The following is a 23,457-nucleotide window of genomic DNA, read 5'->3' as shown; positions in this document are numbered from 1 at the left end:
AGTTGATCCAGCACGCAGTACTGTGTCACACCTAGGACTAAGGATAATATATAACCAGATGTTAGAATGGCCAGACTTAACGTCTCCAAGAATAGTCAAAATACTTGCTGAGGTCAGGGACATAGAATCAGACACAAAGAGGGAAAGCCGAAAGTCAAGAATACCAGATATCAGGGAAGTCAAAACAAAGCCAAAGTCAAATACCAGAAAATCAAGACCAGGAGCGCAGTCTCAGATAACCATAGGAATGAAACCACAACAGGGCAATGAGCAAGAGGAGATTTGGGTTTAAATACCCCTCCTGTGGATCTGATTGTCCGTAACCGACTTTTGACCCCAGAATGGGCGTGTACCAGGCATCTGGGTGAATGATTGTCAAGCGGCACAACTTTTCCTGTCAGGACAGTAAATCCATCAATAACATTTTTATGTGCGGATGAATACGTGACACTGTGAAGGGAGAAGGGCTCTGTAACGGTGTAGGGGAGGATGTGTGAAGGTGCAGGGGAGGGGGGCTGTGCAGGGAGAGAGAAGGACTGGCAGGGTGCAGGAGTGGGGCTATCAGGATGCAGGGGGTGGGGCGCTGTGCAGGGAGGGAGATGGACTGTCAGGGTGCAGAGAGTAAGGCGGTGCAGGGGCGGAAATGGACTGTCAGGGTGCAGATAGGTGGCTCTGTGCAGGGAGAGAGATGGACTGTCAGGGTGCAGATAGGGGGCACTGTGCAGGGAGAGAGATGGACTGTCAGGGTGCAGATAGTGGGTGCTGTGCAGGGAGGAAGATGGACTGTCAGGGTGCAGATAGGTGGCGCTGTGCAGGGAGAGAGATGGACTGTCAGGGTGCAGATAGGGGGCACTGTGCAGGGAGAGAGATGGACTGTCAGGGTGCAGATAGTGGGTGCTGTGCAGGGAGGAAGATGGACTGTCAGGGTGCAGATAGGTGGCGCTGTGCAGGGAGAGAGATGGACTGTCAGGGTGCAGATAGTGGGCGCTGTGCAGGGAGGGAGAAGGACTGTCAGGGTGCAGATAGGAGGGCACTGTGCAGGGAAGGGGCTATCAGGGTGCAGGGGAGGGAGGGGGTCTGTGAGGGGGGAGAGATGGACTGTCAGGGAGCAGAGAGGGGGTGGCGGGAGGGAAATGGACTGTTAGGGTGCAGGGGAGAGAGAGGGCCTGTGAAGGGAGAGGGCTGTGCAGGGAGAGAGATGGACTGTCAGGGTGCAGAGAGGGGGGTGCAGGAGGGAGGTGGACTATTAGGGTGCAGGAGATGGGCTATCAGGGTGCAGGGGAGGGAGGGGGTCTGTGAGGGGAGAGAGATGGACTGTCAGGGTGCAGAGAGGGGGGGTGCCAGGAGGGAGATGGACTATTAGGGTGCAGGAGAGGGCCTATCAGGGTGCAGGGGAGGGAGACGGTCTGTGAGGGGCTGGGGCTGTGCAGGGAGAGAGATGGACTGTCATGGTGCATAGAGAGAGCGCTGTGCAGGTTAGAGCATACCTGGTGTCTCTGCCAAGCTGTTCTTCCTCCTCACTCCGCAGGACTCCCTTCCCACCCTCTGGACCTACCTCTTCCCCCTCACTCGCTGCATCGCACGCAGGAGACCTGGACAGCAGAGCAGGATCGCTGCCAGGTCTCACTCAGAAAGTGGGAGGAGCCGCCCCTAAATAAGTGCCGCCATTGTCTGTAGGTACAGTGATTGTTCACGGGGCTGGTACGCTTGAACGTTGACCACTCTAAACTGGTGTTTTTGAATGAGGTCAGCTGTAACCCATGGCAGATGTCATCTAGAAACCATGTCATTAAGTAGATGGTGACACATGGAGACAGTCCCTCTATTCTCCCGGATACATTTTACAGGTGGGTTGAGTGGGCGTTCCCTATTGACCTGGGATAGAGACATGTGGATCAAGAGTTATACACCTTCTGCTGCCATCAGCTGAAGGTGATATAAGGTTGTATCATGGATGTCCGTATTCTAGCATCACAGCATTCTTGTACACAGATCAGTCTCTATCACTATCTAGCTGTATGTTCTCAGATAGACCCCATTGAGCGACATGATAAGGCCCACAAGGTCAAAATGGTTTCCATGGCTGGTTTCTGGTCACTGATTCTTCTAGATCATAGAGCGTGATATATATATATTTTTTTAAAAGACGTTTTTAAAACCGTGTCCAAATCTGAGTAGTCCGAAACATAAGGTCTGTCTGTGCTCATTTGCATGTCACGCGGTGAACTCTGGGATAGTTTTGGAAACATGATTTTTTGAGTTTCTGTGCCCAAGAATATGGGATTTGCGCGTTATAGGTTAATTTTACTACGTGACAGGAGGCTTTGCATTTTATGCCCTTCTCACTCTTGCTTTGCCTTTCTTTCTCAGCGTTAATAATGAAAAATATGGAGCCTCCTGTAGTATTATTATTATCGCCATTTATATAGCGCCAACAGATTCCGTAGCGCTTTAGAATGTTATTAGAAGGGGGATTAAACTATAAATAGGACAGTTACAAGAAAACTTACAGGAACAATAGGTTGAAGAAAAATGAGATTACACCAGATTTAGTGGACTATAATGTTAATTTTAATAATGACATCAGACTGGTATTTCCCCTCCGTTCCCTACTCGCCTCCTATCATTATAAAAAGATTATAACCACTAAAGCTGGCGTAATGTTCACAATATAATACATACAGGTCTATATTGTAAATGTGTGTCTACTGTATGTGCAAAAACCATTCTCTTGTAGTGCTGGAACAATAAATAATATATATCTACCGGTACTCTGCATCCCTGCCTGTATGCCAGTTCCTCTCTCTCTGTTTATCCTCTTTCTGTCTGTTTGCCCCCTCTCTCTGTCTGTTTACCTCCTCTCTCTCTGCCCCCCCTCTACCCCCCACTCTCTCTCTTTGTGTATGTTTACCTCCATCTCTCTCTGCCCCGCTCTATTTACCCCTCTCTCTTTATCTGTTTACCCCTCTCTCTTTATCTGTTTACCCCTCTCTCTCTCTATTTACCCCTCTCTCATTCTATATTTACCCCTCTCTCTATTTACCCCCTCTCTCTTTATTTACCCCTCTCTCTTTATTTACCCCTCTCTCTTTATTTACCCCCTCTCTCTTTATTTACCCACTCTCTCTGTTTACCCCTCTCTCTTTATTTACCTCTCTCTCTGTTTACCCCCTCTCTCTCTATTTACCCCCTCTCTCCGTTTACCCCCTCTATCTATTTACCCTCTTTCTCTCTCTATTTACCCTCTCTCTCTCTCTATTTACCCCTCTCTCTCTATTTACTCCCTCTCTCTATATATATTTACCCCCCTCTCTATTTACCCCTCTCTGTATGTATTTACCCCCCTCTTTCTCTCTATTTACCCCTCCTCTCTCTCTATTTACCCCCTCTCTCTATATATATTTACCCCCCTCCCTCTCTCTATTTCCCCCCATTCTCTTATTTACCCCCTCCCTCTCTATATATATATTTACCCCCTCTCTCTCTTTACCCCTCTCTCTGTTTACCCCCAGCCCCTTTCTCTATTTACCCTAGCCCCTCCCCCTCTCTGTTTACCCCCAGCCACTAGCCCCCTCTCTCTCTTACCCCCAGCCCCTCCCTCTCTCTCTCTGTTTACCTCCAGCCCTCCTCTCTCTCTGTTTACCCCCAGTCCCCCCTCTCTCTCTCTGTTTACCCCCAGCCCCTCTTTCTCTGTTTACCCCCAGTCCCCCCTCTCTCTCTCTGTTTACCCCCAGACCCCCCTCTCTCTCTATTTACCCCCTCTCTCTATTTACCCCTCTCTCTCTGTTTACCCCCAGCCCCTTTCTCTATTTACCCTAGCCCCTCCCCCTCTCTGTTTACCCCCAGCCACTAGCCCCCTCTCTCTCTTACCCCCAGCCCCTCCCTCTCTCTCTCTGTTTACCTCCAGCCCTCCTCTCTCTGTTTACCCCCAGCCCCCCTCTCTCTCTCTGTTTACCCCCAGCCCCCTCTTTCTCTGTTTACCCCCAGTCCCCCCCCTCTCTCTCTGTTTACCCCCAGACCCCCCTCTCTCTCTGTTTGTCCCCAGCCCCTCCCCCTCTCTGTTTACCCCCAGCCCCCCCTCTCTCTCTGTTTACCCCCAGCCCCTCCCCCCTCTCTCTGTTTAGCCCCAGCCCCCTCTTTCTCTGTTTACCCCCAGTCCCCCCCTCTCTCTCTCTGTTTACCCCCAGACCCCCCTCTCTATCTGTTTGTCCCCAGCCCCTCCCCCTCTCTGTTTACCCCCAGCCCCCCCTCTCTCTGTTTACCCCCAGCCCCTCCCCCCTCTCTCTGTTTAGCCCCAGACCCTCCCCCTCTCTGTTTACCCCCAGCCCCTCGCCCCCCTCTCTGTTTACCCCCAGCCCCCTCTCTCTCTCTCTCTCTCTGTTTACCCCCAGCCCCCTCTTTCTCTGTTTACCCCCAGTCCCCCCCTCTCTCTGTTTACCCCCAGACCCCCCTCTCTCTCTGTTTGTCCCCAGCCCCTCCCCCTCTCTGTTTACCCCCAGCCCCCCCTCTCTCTCTGTTTACCCCCAGCCCCTCCCCCCTCTCTCTGTTTAGCCCCAGACCCTCCCCCTCTCTGTTTACCCCCAGCCCCTCGCCCCCCTCTCTGTTTACCCCCAGCCCCCTCTCTCTCTCTCTCTGTTTACCCCCAGACGCCTACCCCCTCTCTGTTTACCCCCAGCCCTTCCCCCCCTCTCTCTCTCTGTTTACCCCCAGCCCCTCCCCCATAGTGACACAGCAGCCTGTGCTGCGCTCTCACAGTAACCTGACAGTTGCAGTCTAACTCGCTCAGTCTCTGATGATTGACAGGTGTATCCGCCAATCAGGTGCCGGGTTCCCCTCCGGGAACCAATCACAGCGCAGGGCGGGGGCAGTCGTTGCGGCCTGGCAGTGAGAGCATCCTGAGTGAGAGCGGAGACCGGAGCGAGGCAGGTAACCAGGGGCCACTCCGGGGCCCCAAACAACAGCCAGGGGCCCCGGGGAGCCAACCCCCCTGCCAGGAGCCAGAACCAGGGATCCCAGCTAAAACCAGGGGCCACATCCCAGCCAGGGGCCACAGCTAGACCCCCTGCCAGAAGCGCAAACCAGGGACCCCAGCTATAACCAGGGGCCCCAGCTATAACCAGGGGCCCCAGCTATAACCAGGGGCCCCAGCCATAACCAGGGACCCCAGCCATAACCAGGGACCCCAGCCATAACCAGGGACCCCAGCCATAACCAGGGGCCCCAGCTATAACCAGGGACCTCAGCCATAACCAGGGACCCCAGCCAGAGGAGCCAAACCAGGATTTACAACAAGGAGGCCATAGCCAGAGACTGCAGTTAGGGGGCCCCAGCTATAACCAGGGGCCCCAGCTATAACCAGGGGCCCCAGCTATAACCAGGGGCCCCAGCTATAACCAGGGGCCCCAGCTATAACCAGGGGCCCCAGCTATAACCAGGGGCCCCAGCTATAACCAGGGGCCCCAGCTATAACCAGGGGCCCCAGCTATAACCAGGGGCCCCAGCTATAACCAGGGGCCCCAGCTATAACCAGGGGCCCCAGCTATAACCAGGGACCCCAGCTATAACCAGGGACCCCAGCTATAACCAGGGACCCCAGCCATAACCAGGGACCCCAGCCATGGGAGCCAAACCAGGATTTACAACAAGGAGGCCATAGCCAGAGACTGCAGTTAGGGGGCCCCAGCTATAACCAGGGGCCCCAGCTATAACCAGGGGCCCCAGCTATAACCAGGGGCCCCAGCTATAACCAGGGGCCCCAGCTATAACCAGGGGCCCCAGCTATAACCAGGGACCCCAGCTATAACCAGGGACCCCAGCTATAACCAGGGACCCCAGCCATAACCAGGGACCCCAGCCATGGGAGCCAAACCAGGATTTACAACAATGAGGCCATAGCCAGAGACTGCAGTTAGGGGGCCAGAGCTATAACCAGGGGCCCCAACTATAACCAGGGGCCCCAGCTATAACCAGGGGCCCCAGCTATAACCAGGGGCCCCAGCTATAACCAGGGGCCCCAGCCATAACCAGGGGCCCCAGCCATAACCAGGGGCCCCAGCCATAACCAGGGACCCCAGCCATAACCAGGGACCCCAGCCATAACCAGGGACCCCAGCCATAACCAGGGACCCCAGCCATAACCAGGGACCCCAGCCATAACCAGGGACCCCAGCCATAACCAGGGACCCCAGCCATAACCAGGGACCCCAGCCATAACCAGGGACCCCAGCCATAACCAGGGACCCCAGCCATAACCAGGGACCCCAGCCATAACCAGGGACCCCAGCCATAACCAGGGACCCCAGCCATAACCAGGGACCCCAGCCATAACCAGGGACCCCAGCCATAACCAGGGACCCCAGCCATAACCAGGGACCCCAGCCATAACCAGGGACCCCAGCCATAACCAGGGACCCCAGCCATAACCAGGGACCCCAGCCATAACCAGGGACCCCAGCCATAACCAGGGACCCCAGCCATAACCAGGGACCCCAGCCATAACCAGGGACCCCAGCCATAACCAGGGACCCCAGCCATAACCAGGGACCCCAGCCATAACCAGGGACCCCAGCCATAACCAGGGACCCCAGCCATAACCAGGGACCCCAGCCATAACCAGGGACCCCAGCCATAACCAGGGACCCCAGCCATAACCAGGGACCCCAGCCATAACCAGGGACCCCAGCCATAACCAGGGACCCCAGCCATAACCAGGGACCCCAGCCATAACCAGGGACCCCAGCCATAACCAGGGACCCCAGCCATAACCAGGGACCCCAGCCATAACCAGGGACCCCAGCCATAACCAGGGACCCCAGCCATAACCAGGGACCCCAGCCATAACCAGGGACCCCAGCCATAACCAGGGACCCCAGCCATAACCAGGGACCCCAGCCATGGGAGCCAAACCAGGATTTACAACAAGGAGGCCATAGCCAGAGACTGCAGTTAGGGGGCCAGAGCTATAACCAGGGGCCCCAGCTATAACCAGGGGCCCCAGCTATAACCAGGGGCCCCAGCTATAACCAGGGAACCCAGCTATAACCAGGGAACCCAGCTATAACCAGGGACCCCAGCCAGAGGAGCCAAACCAGGATTTACAACAAGGAGGCCATAGCCAGAGACTGCAGTTAGGGGGCCAGAGCTAAAACCAGGGGCCCCGGGAGCCAAACCACAGCCCCCCACCCCCATTGAATGTTTTCCATTGGAGATCTATCACTGTTAAAGGAACACTTTAGTCAACTAAATTACTTTAGCTAAATAAAGCAGTTTTAGTGTATAGATCATTCTCCTGCAATTTCACTGCTCAATTCACTGTCATTTAGGAGTTAAATCACTTTGTTTATGTTTATGCAGCCCTAGCTACACCTCCCCTGGCTATGAAAAAAAACTGGTTTCACTTTTAAACAGATGTAATTTACCTTAAATAATTGTATCTCAATCGCTAAATTGAACTTTAATCACATACAGGAGGCTCTTGCAGGGTCTAGTAAGCTATTAACATAGCAGGGGATAAGAAGATCTTAATTAAACAGAACTTGCGATAAAGAAAGCCTAAATAGGGCTCTCTTTACAGGAAGTGTTTATGGAAGGCTGTGCAAGTCACATGCAGGGAGGTGTGACTAGGGTTCATAAACAAAGGGATTTAACTCCTAAATGGCAGAGGATTGAGCAGTGAGGCTGCAGGGACATGTTCTATACACCAAAACTGCTTCATTAAGCTAAAGTTGTTCAGGTGACTATAGTGTCCCTTTAATGTTTTATATTCTGTATTTTACCCCCAGAGACAGATTCATTGCTTAATACATTAATTAGTTCCCCATAATTTATTATTTATATAGCGCCATCAGATTGTGTAGCGCTGTACATGAATTGCTCCCTCTAATTAATATATTGTGATTATTAATCTAGAGAATGTTAAGCTCCGCGCTGTATAATGGAGAAGGTTGGGACTATATTATATTGTTTAGAATTTGATTTAATAAATATTTTCTGATTATCAGGTAATGGTATATGGCGCAGTACTGTGCGTTTCACACGTTGGCGACATGCTGGTAATTTTATTCACCCTCGTTCTTTCTACCACAGTAATAATAATCCTCTGTTTTGTGTTGCAGCTCTATACTTTGAAAAGCAGACGCTAAAGAACACCCTTTACAAAGGTAATGCTTCTCCCTTTATCAATAATAATCATTGATTAGCTTGCTGTAATTCCCTGGATCGTGCTTCATATTGATTAGCGGTTAGGCTTGACAGGCTATAGACAACATAACAACGACATTAAGCTGTAGTTGTTCTGGTGACTATATAGTGTACCTTTTAAGGTTTCATGGATAAAGAGAGAAATGTTTTTTTTAGAATTTAGGAGCCAATGTGGTCTTTCCAGGCATTAGTGAGAGGTCCAGCCCCAGGACACAACCACACATTGCTAGCAGTAGTAGTGGACACAGTCAGCGTTGCAATGAGGTTGCCTGTGTCTTGGTACATTCTTATTACCGGTAATAATTTTACTAAACTCATTCTGCGATCACAAAACTATTCTGCTCCGTCTGACACCCCTTCTTTGTGAAATGAGCCATGTCTCGGAGAGCGGCACAGCCTGGTACTATGTGACATTGTTTCTTCAGTCACAAGCAGAAATGATTCATTCAGGATTATATTCCCTCCAAGATAAGTTTTTAGTTTTAGGAAAGGTATGTTGCCAGGGTGCCAATACACAAGATGATGATTTCCCGGTTTGCTGCAGTGTATTGGCATCACCGTGATGGGACCATGTTAGACTTTCATTCTGTTACCTTGCACAGTTTGTTTTATTATTGCACTATATAAGTCTATACATAGATTAGCTGGCTGCCGCCTGGATATATTTGAACTGCACGTTTATCTCATCTCGATTTGATATTGTAGGTATTCACTCCATCCTGCCAAACCTGTATTCAGGCAAAGTGTATTATTACTTTAATTATGGTAGAATCAAACATGTCTCACCAATTGGTGAAGCTTTTTCTGAGCTGGTGACTCCCAGTCCTGAAGGTGCTGGTGGTCCTTCGTCAGTATCGCCAGTGGATCAGAATGTGGAACTGTCTAAATACTGGACTGGTATCACAATGTAAACTTGAGAGATTATTTACGAAATTGGAAAAAAGATTTTCAGCTTGCTTAATGTGGTACGAAATTAGCCGATCCCGGTTAATGACCACCGCTTAATTAGACTTGGGAGCCGCCGTTCTGATTGCGAACAGATTTATCTTTTATCAATGATAATCCCTGTGAATTTAAGGCCCTCCATCTAAGTTTGTTTTATTCTTGCTCTATTTGTATTTCATCTAACTTTTTATTATTATTCTCCCCCCTCCCCGTAGAATGTCATCTGGAGCGCTATTCCCCAGCCTTGTACCAGGCTCCAGGGGGTCTACCAGCAAGTACTTGGTGGAATTCCGAGCTGGTAAGATGTCCTTAAAGGGTAGCACTGTGACACCGGACAAACGGAAGGGCCTTGTCTACATTCAGCAAACGGATGACTCCCTTATTCACTTCTGCTGGAAAGACAGAACTTCTGGAAACGTGGATGATGTAAGTCACGTACTGCTAGAATTGTTCTATTGGGCAAGGGACTCCAGCTTGAGACTTGCAGTCAAAAGTCACTTTCTGTCGTAAAAAAGGCTTTAAAATGTCTTTCAACCCGACCAATTAAACTGCTGTTATGCTTGTTTCTGAGTCTTGAGCTGTAAATGGAGAAAGGTGTTTTTAAAAGCTTCTTACTGTGCACAGCCTGTGAGCTCACATTGTATTATACTTGTCCTCATTCTGTGCAGCCAATATCTGTTCTCTGTTTCACTTATCGAGCTCCCGTATCGACATTTTATAAAGCTTTGCCGCCTTCTCTTGCAGGACCTGATCATATTCCCAGATGACTGCGAGTTTAAGAGAGTGACACAGTGCACCACTGGACGCGTGTTTGTGTTGAAATTCAAGGCTGGATCCAAGAGACTGTTTTTCTGGATGCAGGTCAGTTAGATGGAATTATTTTATGATTCCTGCTTGGTGCGGGGTCATTTCTCAGAAGGTTTCATTGCAAGAAGTTAAGTCTGTTTGCCACCGTTTAGTCAAATTCTCTGTTGACGTTAATTAACTTAATGAGTGGGGTTTGCCAGTTGGTTGCCTTGTCTGGGTACTGACTTTTTTTTTCCCCTCGCACATGCATTAAACATTAAAACCACAAGTATAAAATGCCAGGCATTGTTTTAGTGGCACTAATATTGGTCTGTTAGTGTGCAGCATCAGTACTAGAACTGAGACGTGGGTTAGGAGGTATTTGCCTCAAAGAATCTGAACTCCCATAACTTCTATCCCTAGTGTCCGTGTTTAAGGAGGAAGTTAAAATGGTTTTCCCTTGTTTTCTGTACACAGGAACCAAAGACCGATAAGGATGAGGAGAATTGCCGCAAGGTAAATGAGTACCTGAATAACCCTCCGATGCCCGGTGCTCTAGGGGGAAGTGGCAGTGGAGGTCATGAGCTTTCTGCTCTCGGAGGTGAGTGCCTGACATTTGTCAGCAGATATTATCACCAATTGTCTATCTCAGAGGTTCCCAAGAGGGTAGTTCCCCAGATGTTTTTAAACTACAGCTTCCATGATGCTTTGTCATTCTAAAGGCATGCAAAGCTTCATGGGAGTTGTACTTCTCACAACTTCTGGGTATCTACCTCTTGGGCACCGCTGATCTATCTTGTATTCATGGCAAGCATTCAGTATGCCACTTTGTATAGCAGGTGCTATGGTGTGGGCACTGCCATGCTCTGTTTATGCCCAGCTTATTTTCTATCTGTATTTTGTGGTTTGTAGGAGAAGGTGGATTGCAGAGCCTCCTGGGAAACATGAGCCACAACCAACTGATGCAGCTGATTGGACCCACAGGCCTTGGGGGACTAGGTAAAGTATATTTTACCATTGGCTGAAACAGCCCATAGATCCATCATCCTGTACTGGGATTGCTGCCTTAAAAAACATTTACTATAAACTAGTGTCATTCAATTAAGGTGTTCTTTGTATATAAACCTTGTGTGTTTATGTAAACAAGTAGCTCTGTAGTTACAACTCCCATGACCCTCAGCCTTCCTGTGCCAAGACAGACTGGTTTTGAGTAGTATGAGACTTCCAGTTTGGAAGCTGTGGGATAATCTGTCTTGTGTCTCACAGGAGGCCTGGGAGCCCTGACTGGACCTGGATTGGCCAGTTTACTGGGGAGTGGGGGCCCCACAACAAGCAGCTCATCCTCTAGGTGAGTACTGTCTGATGAAACTGTCAGTTTGTCATTCATATTATTTGTTTCATTTATGTTAAATTGGTGTTCAATTCTTTTTCTGTAAAACATAAAACTTGGTTTGATATAAGGCCTTACTGTTGATGAGTAAATAAGTAAGGATAACCTGTATGTTTTATCAAGATTTGTGAGAAGGCCAATGACCACAGCAGTCTAATATGGGACAAAAAGGGAGCAGCAACCACTCTTAAATATACATGCCCTACTGTCACATCCCCTAGAAAATGCAGGTGGCCTGGCTGCAGACCTGCCCATTTGATGCTAGTGAAGCCACCGGTTTGCGTAGTGAGATAGCTGGTCCGGCCCCACAGCACACCCTGGGAGATAAGGGGGTGAAAATAAATTCTGTAGTCTGATCAAAGGGGTAAACACATTGGCAAGGTGGCAACAACAGATGGTGATTGAAGCAGGATGACGTGCACGCTGCAGTGTATGAAAACATTCTGGCGGGGCAGTGAGAGAGCTGTAATATGATGGAGAGATTTATAGGGAATGAAAATCTATTGTGGAGTTTCTGATCTAAGGAGCGGTACAGCAGGGAGGGGTATGGTGGTTATGTAGGTAAATGCAGTAATTCTCATTCTTGTTTTATTACATATACATGATATACAGTGTGACAGGAGTTGTTTTACCCGTTATAAAAGCAGTTCATTGTAGATGCTGCTGTTTGGCAATAAATCCCAAGCATATCCTGCAGCTTTACATCAGGACACTGCATCCAGATATACACATTTTCCCACTGCCGCCAACCCCCAGTTCTATATGATGTTATAAATAGATATTGGTTATTGATCAGACTATTACTAGTTTGAACCCCAGTTAATGATTGAGCACTGCCATCTTGTGGTTGGAAAGAAGTATGTGTTTAGAATTACCATTCCATCTTTGTTTCATGGATTGGCATGCACGTACACACAAGTGTGGACATCAAAATGTTGGGTTTATGCACTAAACCAAGAAGTATTGAAGGTAAAGGCAAAAATCCCAAATTAAACCATTTCTGCCACGCAGCTTTCCAGCTTGGCTGTTTTGTCTTGAGATTTGGAATTCCCTTGTCTGTAGTGAATAAACTCCCTTTTATGTGTAAAATGTTAAGGGATGAGGACACTGAAAGCACATGTACACACCTCTATCCAAGAGCACTTGCTGGCCTTTTAGTTATAGAGAGATTGGGAGCTCTCCAAGTCTTCCTTCCAACATCTTAAAGACACATATGTCTTTAAGGTTTTCTGCAAATATTTCCATTTGTTGACATTGCACCATGCCAACTGGAAAGGAGGAGAATATCACATTTATTGGTAAAGTATCAATTCTTTCTGTCCAATCTTATCTGATTAATTATTTTGTGGTAGACTGTATATTTGTTTGTCTGTGAATTGATATAGTTCTATTTTAATAAAGTGTTGTATTCACTAAACCCCTGAATTGCAGAATTCAGGCTAAAGGCTAAGCACTGACTGTAGCTGAGGTTTATTGGAATGAGTGGGTTTACATACTACAATAAAGGGGTTTAATTAGTTAGTTATTTGAGGACAGATGATTATGGTCTCACTTCTCATGGATAAATGGAACTGGTCATAGGAAATTCACGTCACAAGGGAGAGGGGTTCCTGGGAAGAGCACCTGTGTTTTGTTTTTTTGAGGGGGGGGGGGGGGGGGGGTGATTAGATTTCGACAGGAGCCCTAAAGGGTGTCTCATTTGGATGAAGGACTTGTGCATTGCTGTATTTGTAATATAAGCAATAATAAATGTATTTGTCCATATTAAAGGGTTTTCCGATTCTGCTGCGTCCTCTCATCCTGACTTGAAATTCCATATTGTTCTGTTTACTCCAAGCAGGCCTTTCAGTGCACCAGATAATCCTATGTTTTTGTTTTTCCCTTTATATCCAGCAGCTCTCGCAGCCAGTCAGCAGCGGTCACTCCGTCCAGCACCACCTCTTCCACACGGACCGCCACAGCAGCACCAGTCACTCCGGCTGTCGTTCCTGCTGCTACCCCTAGCCCAGCAGTGAGCTCTGGCAACGGGGCCAGCGCAGCAGCAAGCCCCACGCAACCCATCCAGCTGAGTGACCTTCAGAATATCTTGGCTACAATGAATGTGCCGGCCACCGGGGAAGGTGGGCAAAGAGGTACGTGTATGACCTGTGCAGGCAACTGATCTGTGAGGGATTTTCTCTCCACGATAACTAACCAGTACAATGCTTTGTAACGCTCCCTTACTGAGCTCCTCCTTCATTAGTAACTCCGTGAGGGCAACACCTACAACAAACACATATTGAAGATTAAGGGTATGATTTGGGCACGGTTTTGCCAGTGATATTGTCCCTTTGTACAGCAGCTGCAAATAATCCAGGACATAGAAACAGTTATTCACTTAAAATTAGCTTGGCAATTCTCATTCAGTAAAAAAAATGCTCCCTTTGCAGTGGGTTCCTCGGGGCAGGTCCCTGTATAAATATTAAAGGAATGTATTTTGTTTTCCTTTCATCCCTTCGTTTCACTTCAAGAAAAAGGCTCTTATGGTTAGTCACTAGAATTCGATTTTTTTTTTTATTTCACATTTAAAGCTAAGATATCTAAGCTGGTAGCAGTGAGAAATTGTCCTGACTTGGACCATCCTCACCTTAGTGAAAGCCCTTGTCTGTAAGCAGCACAGTTTGGAAGCCATGTGTGACCTTCTCTCTCTTTATTCCTAGTGGATTTGGCCACTGTGCTCACTCCTGAAATCATGGCTCCTATTCTGGCTAACGCTGAGGTTCAGGAGAGATTGATGCCATACCTGCCATCTGGGGAGTCTCTGCCACAGACTGCAGAAGAGATTCAGAACACACTCACATCCCCTCAGTTCCAGCAGGTAAGTGGTCTTGGAGTGCATGGTATCATGTTTGTAGCTAAAGCAGGGCTCTGGCAGTGTATTTTGGGGGATTTAGATTACTACATCTTCCAATCACAGGTTAGAGATACTGACTGATCGCAGAACTCAGGGGTACAGAGCACATTTGGGACTATTTCAGCCTCTGGGAGATAAACCTGAAATGTATCAGAAGACTCGCCTATTACCGAGAAAACAGCCTAAGCTGGTACTGTTTGTGCGCTACTTGATGGCAACTAGGATCTAAAACTGAAGCCGATGGGGAGGACGGGATAGTATTGGATACCAACCATATGAACATGTCAGCAATTCAACAAACAGGCTGAAATAGGAAAGTCTGGTTTTCAATTCAGCCATTTTTATCCTAAATTGTAAAACTTGCTTTGAATTCATGGTGCGTTTCTGCTTGAGTAACTGTCAATTTACGATGGTCAGTTATCCTCACATGGCAGAGGGAATGCAGTTTGTGGCTGTTATTTAATGAGGGGATTAGGGGGAAGATGTGGTTTAGCCAAGGGACTTTGTGTGATCTGTGTGAGGTCACAGCTCTGCTCCTGTGTGCATGGATAGTCAAATGTGTTTAATGAATCCTGATGTCCCCTATAATGTGAAACATGGCATTTCCTTTAAACCTTTCAATATGCCATTGCTCAGTCAGCCAATGGAGAGCTACTACAGACGAATAATGTATCAATGCCTGATCCCTCTCTCCCCACCGAACACAGGCCCTGAGTATGTTCAGCGCTGCGCTAGCTTCTGGCCAGCTGGGACCATTGATGAGCCAGTTTGGGCTACCAGCGGAGGCAGTCGATGCAGCCAATAAAGGAGGTATGTTGACCTGTTAATAAGGAATCTGCGAGCGTGGCTTATTTTGTCTTATCACCATAAAGCCGAATGTATTTCCAGTAAAATGCTAATACTAGTTTTGGATGTGAGACTGTGAGCAGATAATCTGTCGTAGATTTCTGCTGATATCTCGTCTCGTTATTAAACCCGTTCATTTAGTTTATGATGGATCTTTAGTTGCATGTGTGGTGGTTTCATGTTAGAATATGTGGAGGTCACATTATTTCTGTTGGCCGTCTGATTTAAGGCTAAATTTAAATCGTTGTAGTAATAATTATCAGCAAGTTTTAAATTCCTCTCCCATCAAACGGCAGCACGGATGTGTGAGTGTAAAGGCATTGCTGACAGATTAGGAGACACCCAGCAAAGCACTGCCTGATCTCTATCTGATTCCAGCACTTTAGATCCGGTTTGGTTTGTTTTGTTTTCCTCTCACTATAAAGTCCTGTTCTGTTCATTTCAGATATTGAAGCTTTTGCAAAAGCCATGCAGAGCAGTTCTTCCCAGAAAGAGCGCGACTCGAAGGAAAAGAAAGAGGAGGAAGAAGACATGAGCTTAGATTAAATCCCACCTTGTCCCGTATTGCCAAGCCTCTGTCATGGTTTTTGTTTTATTTTTGCAATGTTAATAAATGTAATTCAGTGGCAGATTCCATTCTCACATTCTCTCAGGTTCTATTTACTAAAGGGACAGAATTTAGGGCCAGAGTTGGCAAACTGGAAGTATAGCGGACTTAAGAGAATCTTTCCGGTTCAGCTATTTTGATCTTCCATTTGAAGTACCCTCTGCGTGAATTCCGAGATTCTCTTATTAGCCGGGTAGCAAACCATTCGTTCTCCTTGTCCGGAGTAACAAAGCACCGCTCTCAGTAGCTTCAGCAGGACTTGTGTGTTCTGTTAAATATCTATTTGCAGGAAGTACTGACACAGCATGACAAAAAAAAAGGTTTTTATTTTAGAGACATCTGTACCCATTCATTTACTATCTCCCTCTGGACACTAGGTTTGAGAGAAGCAATTAGGGTTTTAATTTACAAACAAAAGAATCAAATTGATACAGGTTTACCTGACCATATGGTATCAAGTTAAAAATCAAATTATTGCCTCTAAAACATTTCCAAGGGCTGATGCCTATATATAAATATCTCTACTCATGCATATAAACACACATGAAATGTGTCAGTGCACAGGGGAAGACAGTGACTGGAATAGAATTAAATACATTCTTTAAAACAAATAATTAAGATGTATCGCCACACCTGCGCCAATAAAATACATTTCCTGGCTAAAAATGGCAGCGTCACTTATTGGTAGATCCTCCCCAGGTTGAGAAACCGGAATGATTAAAACTATTAACGGCTAATATAAACCTCCTTTGAGCTGCCCGGTCTTTTTATTTATCAAATCGGTTAGGGGAGTCTGGGAAGCTATTCTTGGTTCTGAGCAGTTCCTTCTTAGATCGTGAGATCGTCAGAGATTCTGGAGGCAGTCTTTGAACTTTTTCTAATTCCAGGCCCATTTGTTTTGGTTTTCCCTGATGGCTAAAAAATAATCCGTAGGATTAGATTTCCGCAGGAGCCCTAAAAGGGGATGTTTCCAGATGTCATCTTTGGATAAAGGGCTCGTGCACTGGTGTATTTGTAATATAAGCATATTTAGATTTTTTTTATTTTCCATCGGGGAATCCTCCGTTATCATTGATATTGCAGCATTCTTCCATCCAATTTCGGGATTGCAGCGATTCCCAAAATGGGTGCTGCAACTATGTAGAAGGCCCCAGAGCTCTCGCGCATGCACGATGAGCCACCGTTTCTATAAGAGGATTGGCAGTTTCCTGGGCTTTTAGGGTGGAGGTGTCTGAGGAATTAAGGATAGCAGCCATTTGGTCCTCACATTTATCAAACAATCTAAACGTGATCTCACGTCTCATAACGCCAGGGTTGGGAGAAGGGTTCTGGCCTCTGTGGCTTCACGTGAATATTAAAGTTTATGTTCTTTTGCATTATACAAGGTGCCTGTTTCTTTCCCTCCCTTCTTTGGTGCTTGGGTAGTACCCATAACTAATGCTGCCATGTTTAGCCAGAAAAATAAACAGTTGGTGACATACTTATCGTAATCTTTTCCTGGCTCTGTTACCTGTCAGCGCCACACTCCCTGCCTTTTGGGTTTATTTAGATACAGACTTGGGAGCTCAGAGAGGAGGTGTTTATATCACCTTATAATTGTGTAATAATTTCCTTTTTCTCAAGCTAGGGAGGAGATATCCATACGAGATGCTGCCTTGTAACATAGCCAGGAAAACATTTTCTGTTCTCTTCACAGGTACATTGTCCAGAAAGTGCTTTCACCCACTATTTGGACAAAGTGGTTAATCAGGGATTTGGGTCCCCGTTCTAACAGGAGTCGGTCTGTAAATATTCTATATAGCATGAGGCACTTCTTATGAAGGGAGACCAGTAGCACCAGGGGAGCCTCTCTGCTTCTTGCGATGTGGGATTTAAAGATCCAGGTAACAGCACTGTCCACTCACTGTTTAGTGTATAACACCATGTGATTAGGCTATTACATTTAAACTTGCTGAAACTGTGGCAAAGCCTTCTGTAGCGGTTTGAATGCTGTGATGAGGTGCCCCTTTATGTGGCAGAGAAGATTTGTGTTGTGACTATTTTGGCAGATTTCGCTTATGACTCCTGTCTGAATTCAATCAACTGCCTTTTGTAGAGAGAAAAAAAACCCCACTACATTGCATTGCTTTGGAACTAGGAATGCCCTAGGGCAGGCATAGGCAACCTTCGGCACTCCCAATGTTTTGGACTACACCTCCCATGATCCTTTGCCAGCATGAGTGTAAGAGCATTATGTGGAATGTAGTCCACAGCATCTGGAGTGCCGAAGGGTGCCTATCCCTGCCCTAGGGTCTGCTGGATGACACAGAACCTCCTTCACTGCTTCAGCGGAAGCGGTCTCTTAGCTAAGGCGAGTTCGCAGGGCTGAGCGCAGATAGATTGCTGATGTTCAGTCACTGAGCTAGCACTGCACAGCTTTGGGTAAGGTGATTGTGCGGAGAGCGGATAGATTGCTGATGTCACTGAGCTAGCACTGCACGGCTTTGGGTAAGGTGATTGTGCAGAGAGCGGATAGATTGCTGCTGATGTCACTGAGCTAGCACTGCACGGCTTTGGGTAAGGTGATTGTGCGGAGAGCGGATAGATTGCTGATGTCACTGAGCTAGCACTGCACGGCTTTGGGTAAGGTGATTGCTGATGTCACTGAGCTAGCAATGCACTGTATGGCTTAGCTAAGGAGAACTAAAGTAATTTCCGTCTCTCTGTCAGAAGAAACGGAACCACTCTGAAAACAGTTTAAAGTCTTAAAGCTGCCTGGACACAACAGCCAATTTTAGTGGTTATGGTGTGTGGAGTGTTCAGTGAAATACTATTTTAGGTGCCAAAACTGTGCCCCCTAGTGGAAGAGTAGATATCACCAATGATTCTCTTCCACAAGCTGGGGGATAGTAGACTGGCACCCCCTTCCTTTCACAGGCTGTGTGTTTACTGTAAGACACAATATAAAAAATAAATACAAATGCCAAATTAACCCCATGAGTGCCAAATCTGTTCCTGTTAGCAATATGCACCTGGCACGTCAAACTAATTCAATGGAACAGGAATCAATATAAAGACAAATCTTTAAATTGGTACAAAATGGTATCAACTTACCAGTGTAAAACTCAATGTGTTAAACCCTGCAAAACACAGCTAGAGAAACTGCATTGTGAATCGGTTAATAAACCCCCACTGAGCTAACAGATCGCTGTGTCATGTGTGAGGTTTGTGAAGAGAGAGAAATATATATATCTAACTGTAACCTAACGTGTGTGGGAGCCTGGAGTGTCCCTTTAATAATATAAACCCACCCAGTATAACTAACTGTAACCTAACCTACACAGTGCACCTAACGTGTGTGGGAGCCTGGAGTGTCCCTTTAATAATATAAACCCACCCAGTATAACTAACTGTACCTAACCTACACAGTGCATCTAACGTGTGTGGGAGCCTGGAGTGTCCCTTTAATAATATAAACCCACCCAGTATAACTAACTGTACCTAACCTACACAGTGACCCTAACGTGTGTGGGAGCCTGGAGTGTCCCTTTAATAATATAAACCCACCCAGTATAACTAACTGTAACCTAACCTACACAGTGCACCTAACGTGTGTGGGGGCCTGGAGTGTCCCTTTAATAATATAAACCCATCCAGTATAACTAACTGTACCTAACCTACACAGTGCATCTAACGTGTGTGGGAGCCTGGAGTGTCCCTTTAATAATATAAACCCACCCAGTATAACTAACTGTACCTAACCTACACAGTGACCCTAACGTGTGTGGGAGCCTGGAGTGTCCCTTTAATAATATAAACCCACCCAGTATAACTAACTGTAACCTAACCTACACAGTGCATCTAACGTGTGTGGAAGCCTGGAGTGTCCCTTTAATAATATAAATTATATATATATTTTACACACACCGCTCAAGTAGCTTTATAGAATTGAGGCTTTATATAGGTTTAAAGATTTAATATTTTAAAATATTGCTGTGTTTCACTGAAACAGTTTAAATTTGCTTTGGGGCGAGGTCTATACTATATCAGCTATGACAGACTGACAGCATTAAATGAAGGCAGGCATGAGGACCGTTCAATTAGCGGTTTATATAATTATTCCATTTATGTTATGCCCCCAGCTGGCAAAGCCCATGGCACAAAATATATTACAAGACTAGAAGGGTTAATTAACTTATTCATTACCTCCAACACAGGTCATCCCAGGCTGGTACAGTAAACCAAAAAGCAGCAGTTAACCATTTCATAGCCAGAGCTACGAGGGTCTCTGGCAAACATCTGCAGATAAAGCACCATTAAAGGGTTTTCAGTAATATCTCAATATACATTCCTCCAGTGGCTGTGCCCTTACAAATTCAGTAGTGTATTTGTTATAAAACCAGGCTTCAGGGGAATCAAAGTACTTGGTGTTTACAGTCGTGAGGCCAAGCGTGCAGCGTGAAAGGGTTACATTAAATGACCCATAATTCTGGAGAAGCAGAGGGGTCAGGATGTTCCCCCAATTCCTCACCCGATGCTGGTAGTTCAGTTTCCTGCCAAGTTCCCTCAGAGAACTGGGCAGACATTGGTTCCCGCAGAACCTATGAATATTCCAGAGTCCGAGGCATCGATGGCAGTTCTGTTAATGACAATATTCCTCACGCAGCCGTGGTAATGTTCACGCGAAGACGCCACAGACTGGGCCAGACGCAGATTATCTGTGGTTAGAGGAACAAAAAGGGGTCAGATCCAATTCAGCAGCCTCCATTCCTAGCCCTGCTCCCTGTCCCCAAGAAATACTGGGCAGCTATTTATGCAGAGGGTGTGCGGTCAGGAAGGTTTGTCCATTAACTGCTTGACAGATATAAAAATATTTTAAGAAGATCAGTACTAATAGAGACAAGGTTATATTTACTAACCTGGGAAACGACCGGGCAATGTCAAACCTGGCAGGCTGAGCTCTAACGTAACATAACACCCCACGACCTGTCATAACCTCCTGTGACCCAACGTAACATAACACCTCACGACCTGTCATAACCTCCTGTGACCCACCGGAACCTAACACCCCACGACCTGTCATAACCTCCTGTGACCCAACGTAACATAACACCCCACGACCTGTCATAACCTCCTGTGACCCAACGGAACATAACACCCCACGACCTGTCATAACCTCCTGTGACCCAACGGAACATAACACCCCACGACCTGTCATAACCCCCTGTGACCCACCGGAACATAACACCCCACAACCTGTCATAACCTCCTGTGACCCACCGGAACATAACACCCCACGACCTGTCATAACCTTCTGTGACCCAACGTAACATAACACCCCACGACCTGTCATAACCCCCTGTGACCCACCGGAACATAACACCCCACAACCTGTCATAACCTCCTGTGACCCACCGGAACATAACACCCCACAACCTGTCATAACCTCCTGTGATCCAACGTAACATAACACCCCACGACCTGTCATAACCTCCTGTGACCCAACGTAACATAATACTCCACGACCTGTCATAACCTCCTGTGATCCAACGTAACATAACACCCCACGACATGTCATAACCTTCTGTGACCCACCGTAACATAACACCCCACGACCTGTCATAACCTCCTGTGACCCACCGTAACATAACACCCCACGACATGTCATAACCTTCTGTGACCCACCGGAACATAACACCCCACGACTGTCATAACCTCCTGTGACCCAACGTAACATAACACCCCACGACCTGTCATAACCTTCTTTGACCCACCGTAACATAACACCCCACGACATGTCATAACCTCCTGTGACCCACCGTAACATAACACCCCACGACCTGTCATAACCTTCTTTGACCCACCGTAACATAACACCCCACAACCTGTCATAACCTTCTGTGACCCACCGTAACATAACACCCCACGACATGTCATAACCTCCTGTGACCCAACGTAACATAACACCCCACGACCTGTCATAACCTCCTGTGACCCAACGTAACATAACACTCCACGACCTGTCATAACCTCCTGTGCTCCAATGTAACATAACACCCCACGACCTGTCATAACCTCCTGTGATCCAACGTAACATAACACCCCACGACCTGTCATAACCTTCTTTGACCCACCAGAACATAACACCCCACGACCTGTCATAACCTCCTGTGACCCACCGGAACATAACACCTCACGACCTGTCATAACCTTCTGTGACCCAACGTAACATAACACTCCACGACCTGTCATAACCTTCTTTGACCCACCGTAACATAACACCCCACAACCTGTCATAACCTTCTGTGACCCACCGTAACATAACACCCCACGACATGTCATAACCTCCTGTGCTCCAATGTAACATAACACCCCACGACCTGTCATAACCTCCTGTGATCCAACGTAACATAACACCCCACGACCTGTCATAACCTTCTTTGACCCACCAGAACATAACACCCCACGACCTGTCATAACCTCCTGTGACCCACCGGAACATAACACCTCACGACATGTCATAACCTCCTGTGACCCACCGTAACATAACACCCCACGACCTGTCATAACCTTCTTTGACCCACCGTAACATAACACCCCACAACCTGTCATAACCTTCTGTGACCCACCGTAACATAACACCCCACGACATGTCATAACCTCCTGTGACCCAACGTAACATAACACTCCACGACCTGTCATAACCTCCTGTGACCCACCGGAACATAACACCTCACGACATGTCATAACCTCCTGTGACCCACCGTAACATAACACCCCACGACCTGTCATAACCTTCTTTGACCCACCGTAACATAACACCCCACAACCTGTCATAACCTCCTGTGACCCAACGTAACATAACACCCCACGACCTGTCATAACCTCCTGTGACCCAACGTAACATAACACTCCACGACCTGTCATAACCTCCTGTGCTCCAATGTAACATAACACCCCACGACCTGTCATAACCTCCTGTGATCCAACGTAACATAACACCCCACAACCTGTCATAACCTTTTGTGACCCACCGGAACATAACACCCCACGACCTGTCATAACCTCCTGTGATCCAACGGAACATAACACTCCACGACCTGTCATAACCTCCTGTGATCCAACGTAACATAACACCCCACGACCTGTCATAACCTCCTGTGATCCAACGTAACATAACACCCCACGACCTGTCATAACCTTCTTTGACCCACCAGAACATAACACCCCACAACCTGTCATAACCTTTTGTGACCCACCGGAACATAACACCCCACGACCTGTCATAACCTCCTGTGACCCACCGTAACATAACACCCCACGACATGTCATAACCTTCTGTGACCCACCGTAACATAACACTCCACGACCTGTCATAACCTCCTGTGACCCACCGGAACATAACACTCCACGACCTGTCATAACCTTCTGTGACCCACCGGAACATAACACCCCACGACCTGTCATAACCTCCTGTGACCCAACGTAACATAACACTCCACGACCTGTCATAACCTCCTGTGACCCACCGTAATACTCCATGCCCCACCAGAACAGCCAGTCACCCTCTGTAAAGCTTGCCCTCCCTTTTACCCCAAGGGGGAGACATTGCAGCTCTCGCCCAGTCTGCAAACTAACCTGGCATGGCGCCCACATAAAGCGTTCCTTTATTTTTATTCTGATGAAAGGAACTCGCTCCCACAGTGTGATTCCCGTCAGTATCCACGTCCAGCTGGATAACATTGCTTCCTTTAGTAACTGGAGAGAAATAAAACGTATTTAGCTGCAAATCCAAAAAGACAACAAAACTGA

The 23,457-nt window shown here is 47.3% G+C and overlaps 2 protein-coding genes across 4 annotated transcripts in view; one reads left to right on the top strand and one right to left on the bottom strand.

Annotated features, from left to right (window-relative positions):
* Window positions 1-4,771: 4,771 nt before the first annotated feature.
* ADRM1 (ADRM1 26S proteasome ubiquitin receptor) lies at window positions 4,772-15,688 on the top strand. Of its 3 annotated transcripts, none has more exons than XM_063459597.1 (11): window positions 4,772-4,926; window positions 8,115-8,159; window positions 9,360-9,570; window positions 9,889-10,005; window positions 10,408-10,531; window positions 10,843-10,929; window positions 11,197-11,278; window positions 13,214-13,452; window positions 14,020-14,177; window positions 14,921-15,023; window positions 15,505-15,688. In XM_063459597.1, exons 3-11 carry the CDS (start codon window positions 9,361-9,363, stop codon window positions 15,603-15,605), a joined length of 1,221 nt encoding a protein of 406 aa, XP_063315667.1. In that variant the 5' UTR covers window positions 4,772-4,926; window positions 8,115-8,159; window position 9,360; the 3' UTR covers window positions 15,606-15,688. The 3 variants fall into 3 exon arrangements, with proteins under 3 accessions (XP_063315667.1, XP_063315669.1, XP_063315668.1); XM_063459599.1 differs by having other exon boundaries at window positions 4,774-4,926; window positions 13,217-13,452; XM_063459598.1 differs by having other exon boundaries at window positions 4,886-4,922.
* A 1,076-nt stretch (window positions 15,689-16,764) lies between these two features.
* LAMA5 (laminin subunit alpha 5) overlaps window positions 16,765-23,457 on the bottom strand; it is a 92,724-nt gene continuing 86,031 nt past the window's right edge. The window contains exons 79-81 of the mRNA XM_063459596.1: window positions 23,284-23,403; window positions 19,489-20,363; window positions 16,765-18,908 (exon numbers count right to left, since the gene is read on the bottom strand). Of these exons, the coding sequence (XP_063315666.1) occupies window positions 20,212-20,363; window positions 23,284-23,403 (272 nt within the window). The 3' untranslated portion in view covers window positions 16,765-18,908; window positions 19,489-20,211. The remainder of the gene's footprint in view (window positions 18,909-19,488; window positions 20,364-23,283; window positions 23,404-23,457) is intronic.

This window comes from Pelobates fuscus, chromosome 6 (assembly GCF_036172605.1).
Source record: "Pelobates fuscus isolate aPelFus1 chromosome 6, aPelFus1.pri, whole genome shotgun sequence".
NCBI classification, from domain to species: Eukaryota; Metazoa; Chordata; class Amphibia; order Anura; family Pelobatidae; genus Pelobates; species Pelobates fuscus.
Note: the sequence above shows the minus strand (reverse complement) of the source record. Positions and strands in the feature narration are given on the sequence as shown.

Excerpts from the sequence above, each read along its gene's own strand:
- ADRM1 (XM_063459597.1), top strand. The coding sequence starts at position 9,361 with ATGTCATCTGGAGCGCTATTCCCCAGCCTTGTACCAGGCTCCAGGGGG. Across the intron at positions 11,279-13,213 it reads ACAAGCAGCTCATCCTCTAG|CAGCTCTCGCAGCCAGTCAG; the intron begins GTGAGTACTGTC and ends CTTTATATCCAG. Across the intron at positions 15,024-15,504 it reads CGATGCAGCCAATAAAGGAG|ATATTGAAGCTTTTGCAAAA; the intron begins GTATGTTGACCT and ends TGTTCATTTCAG.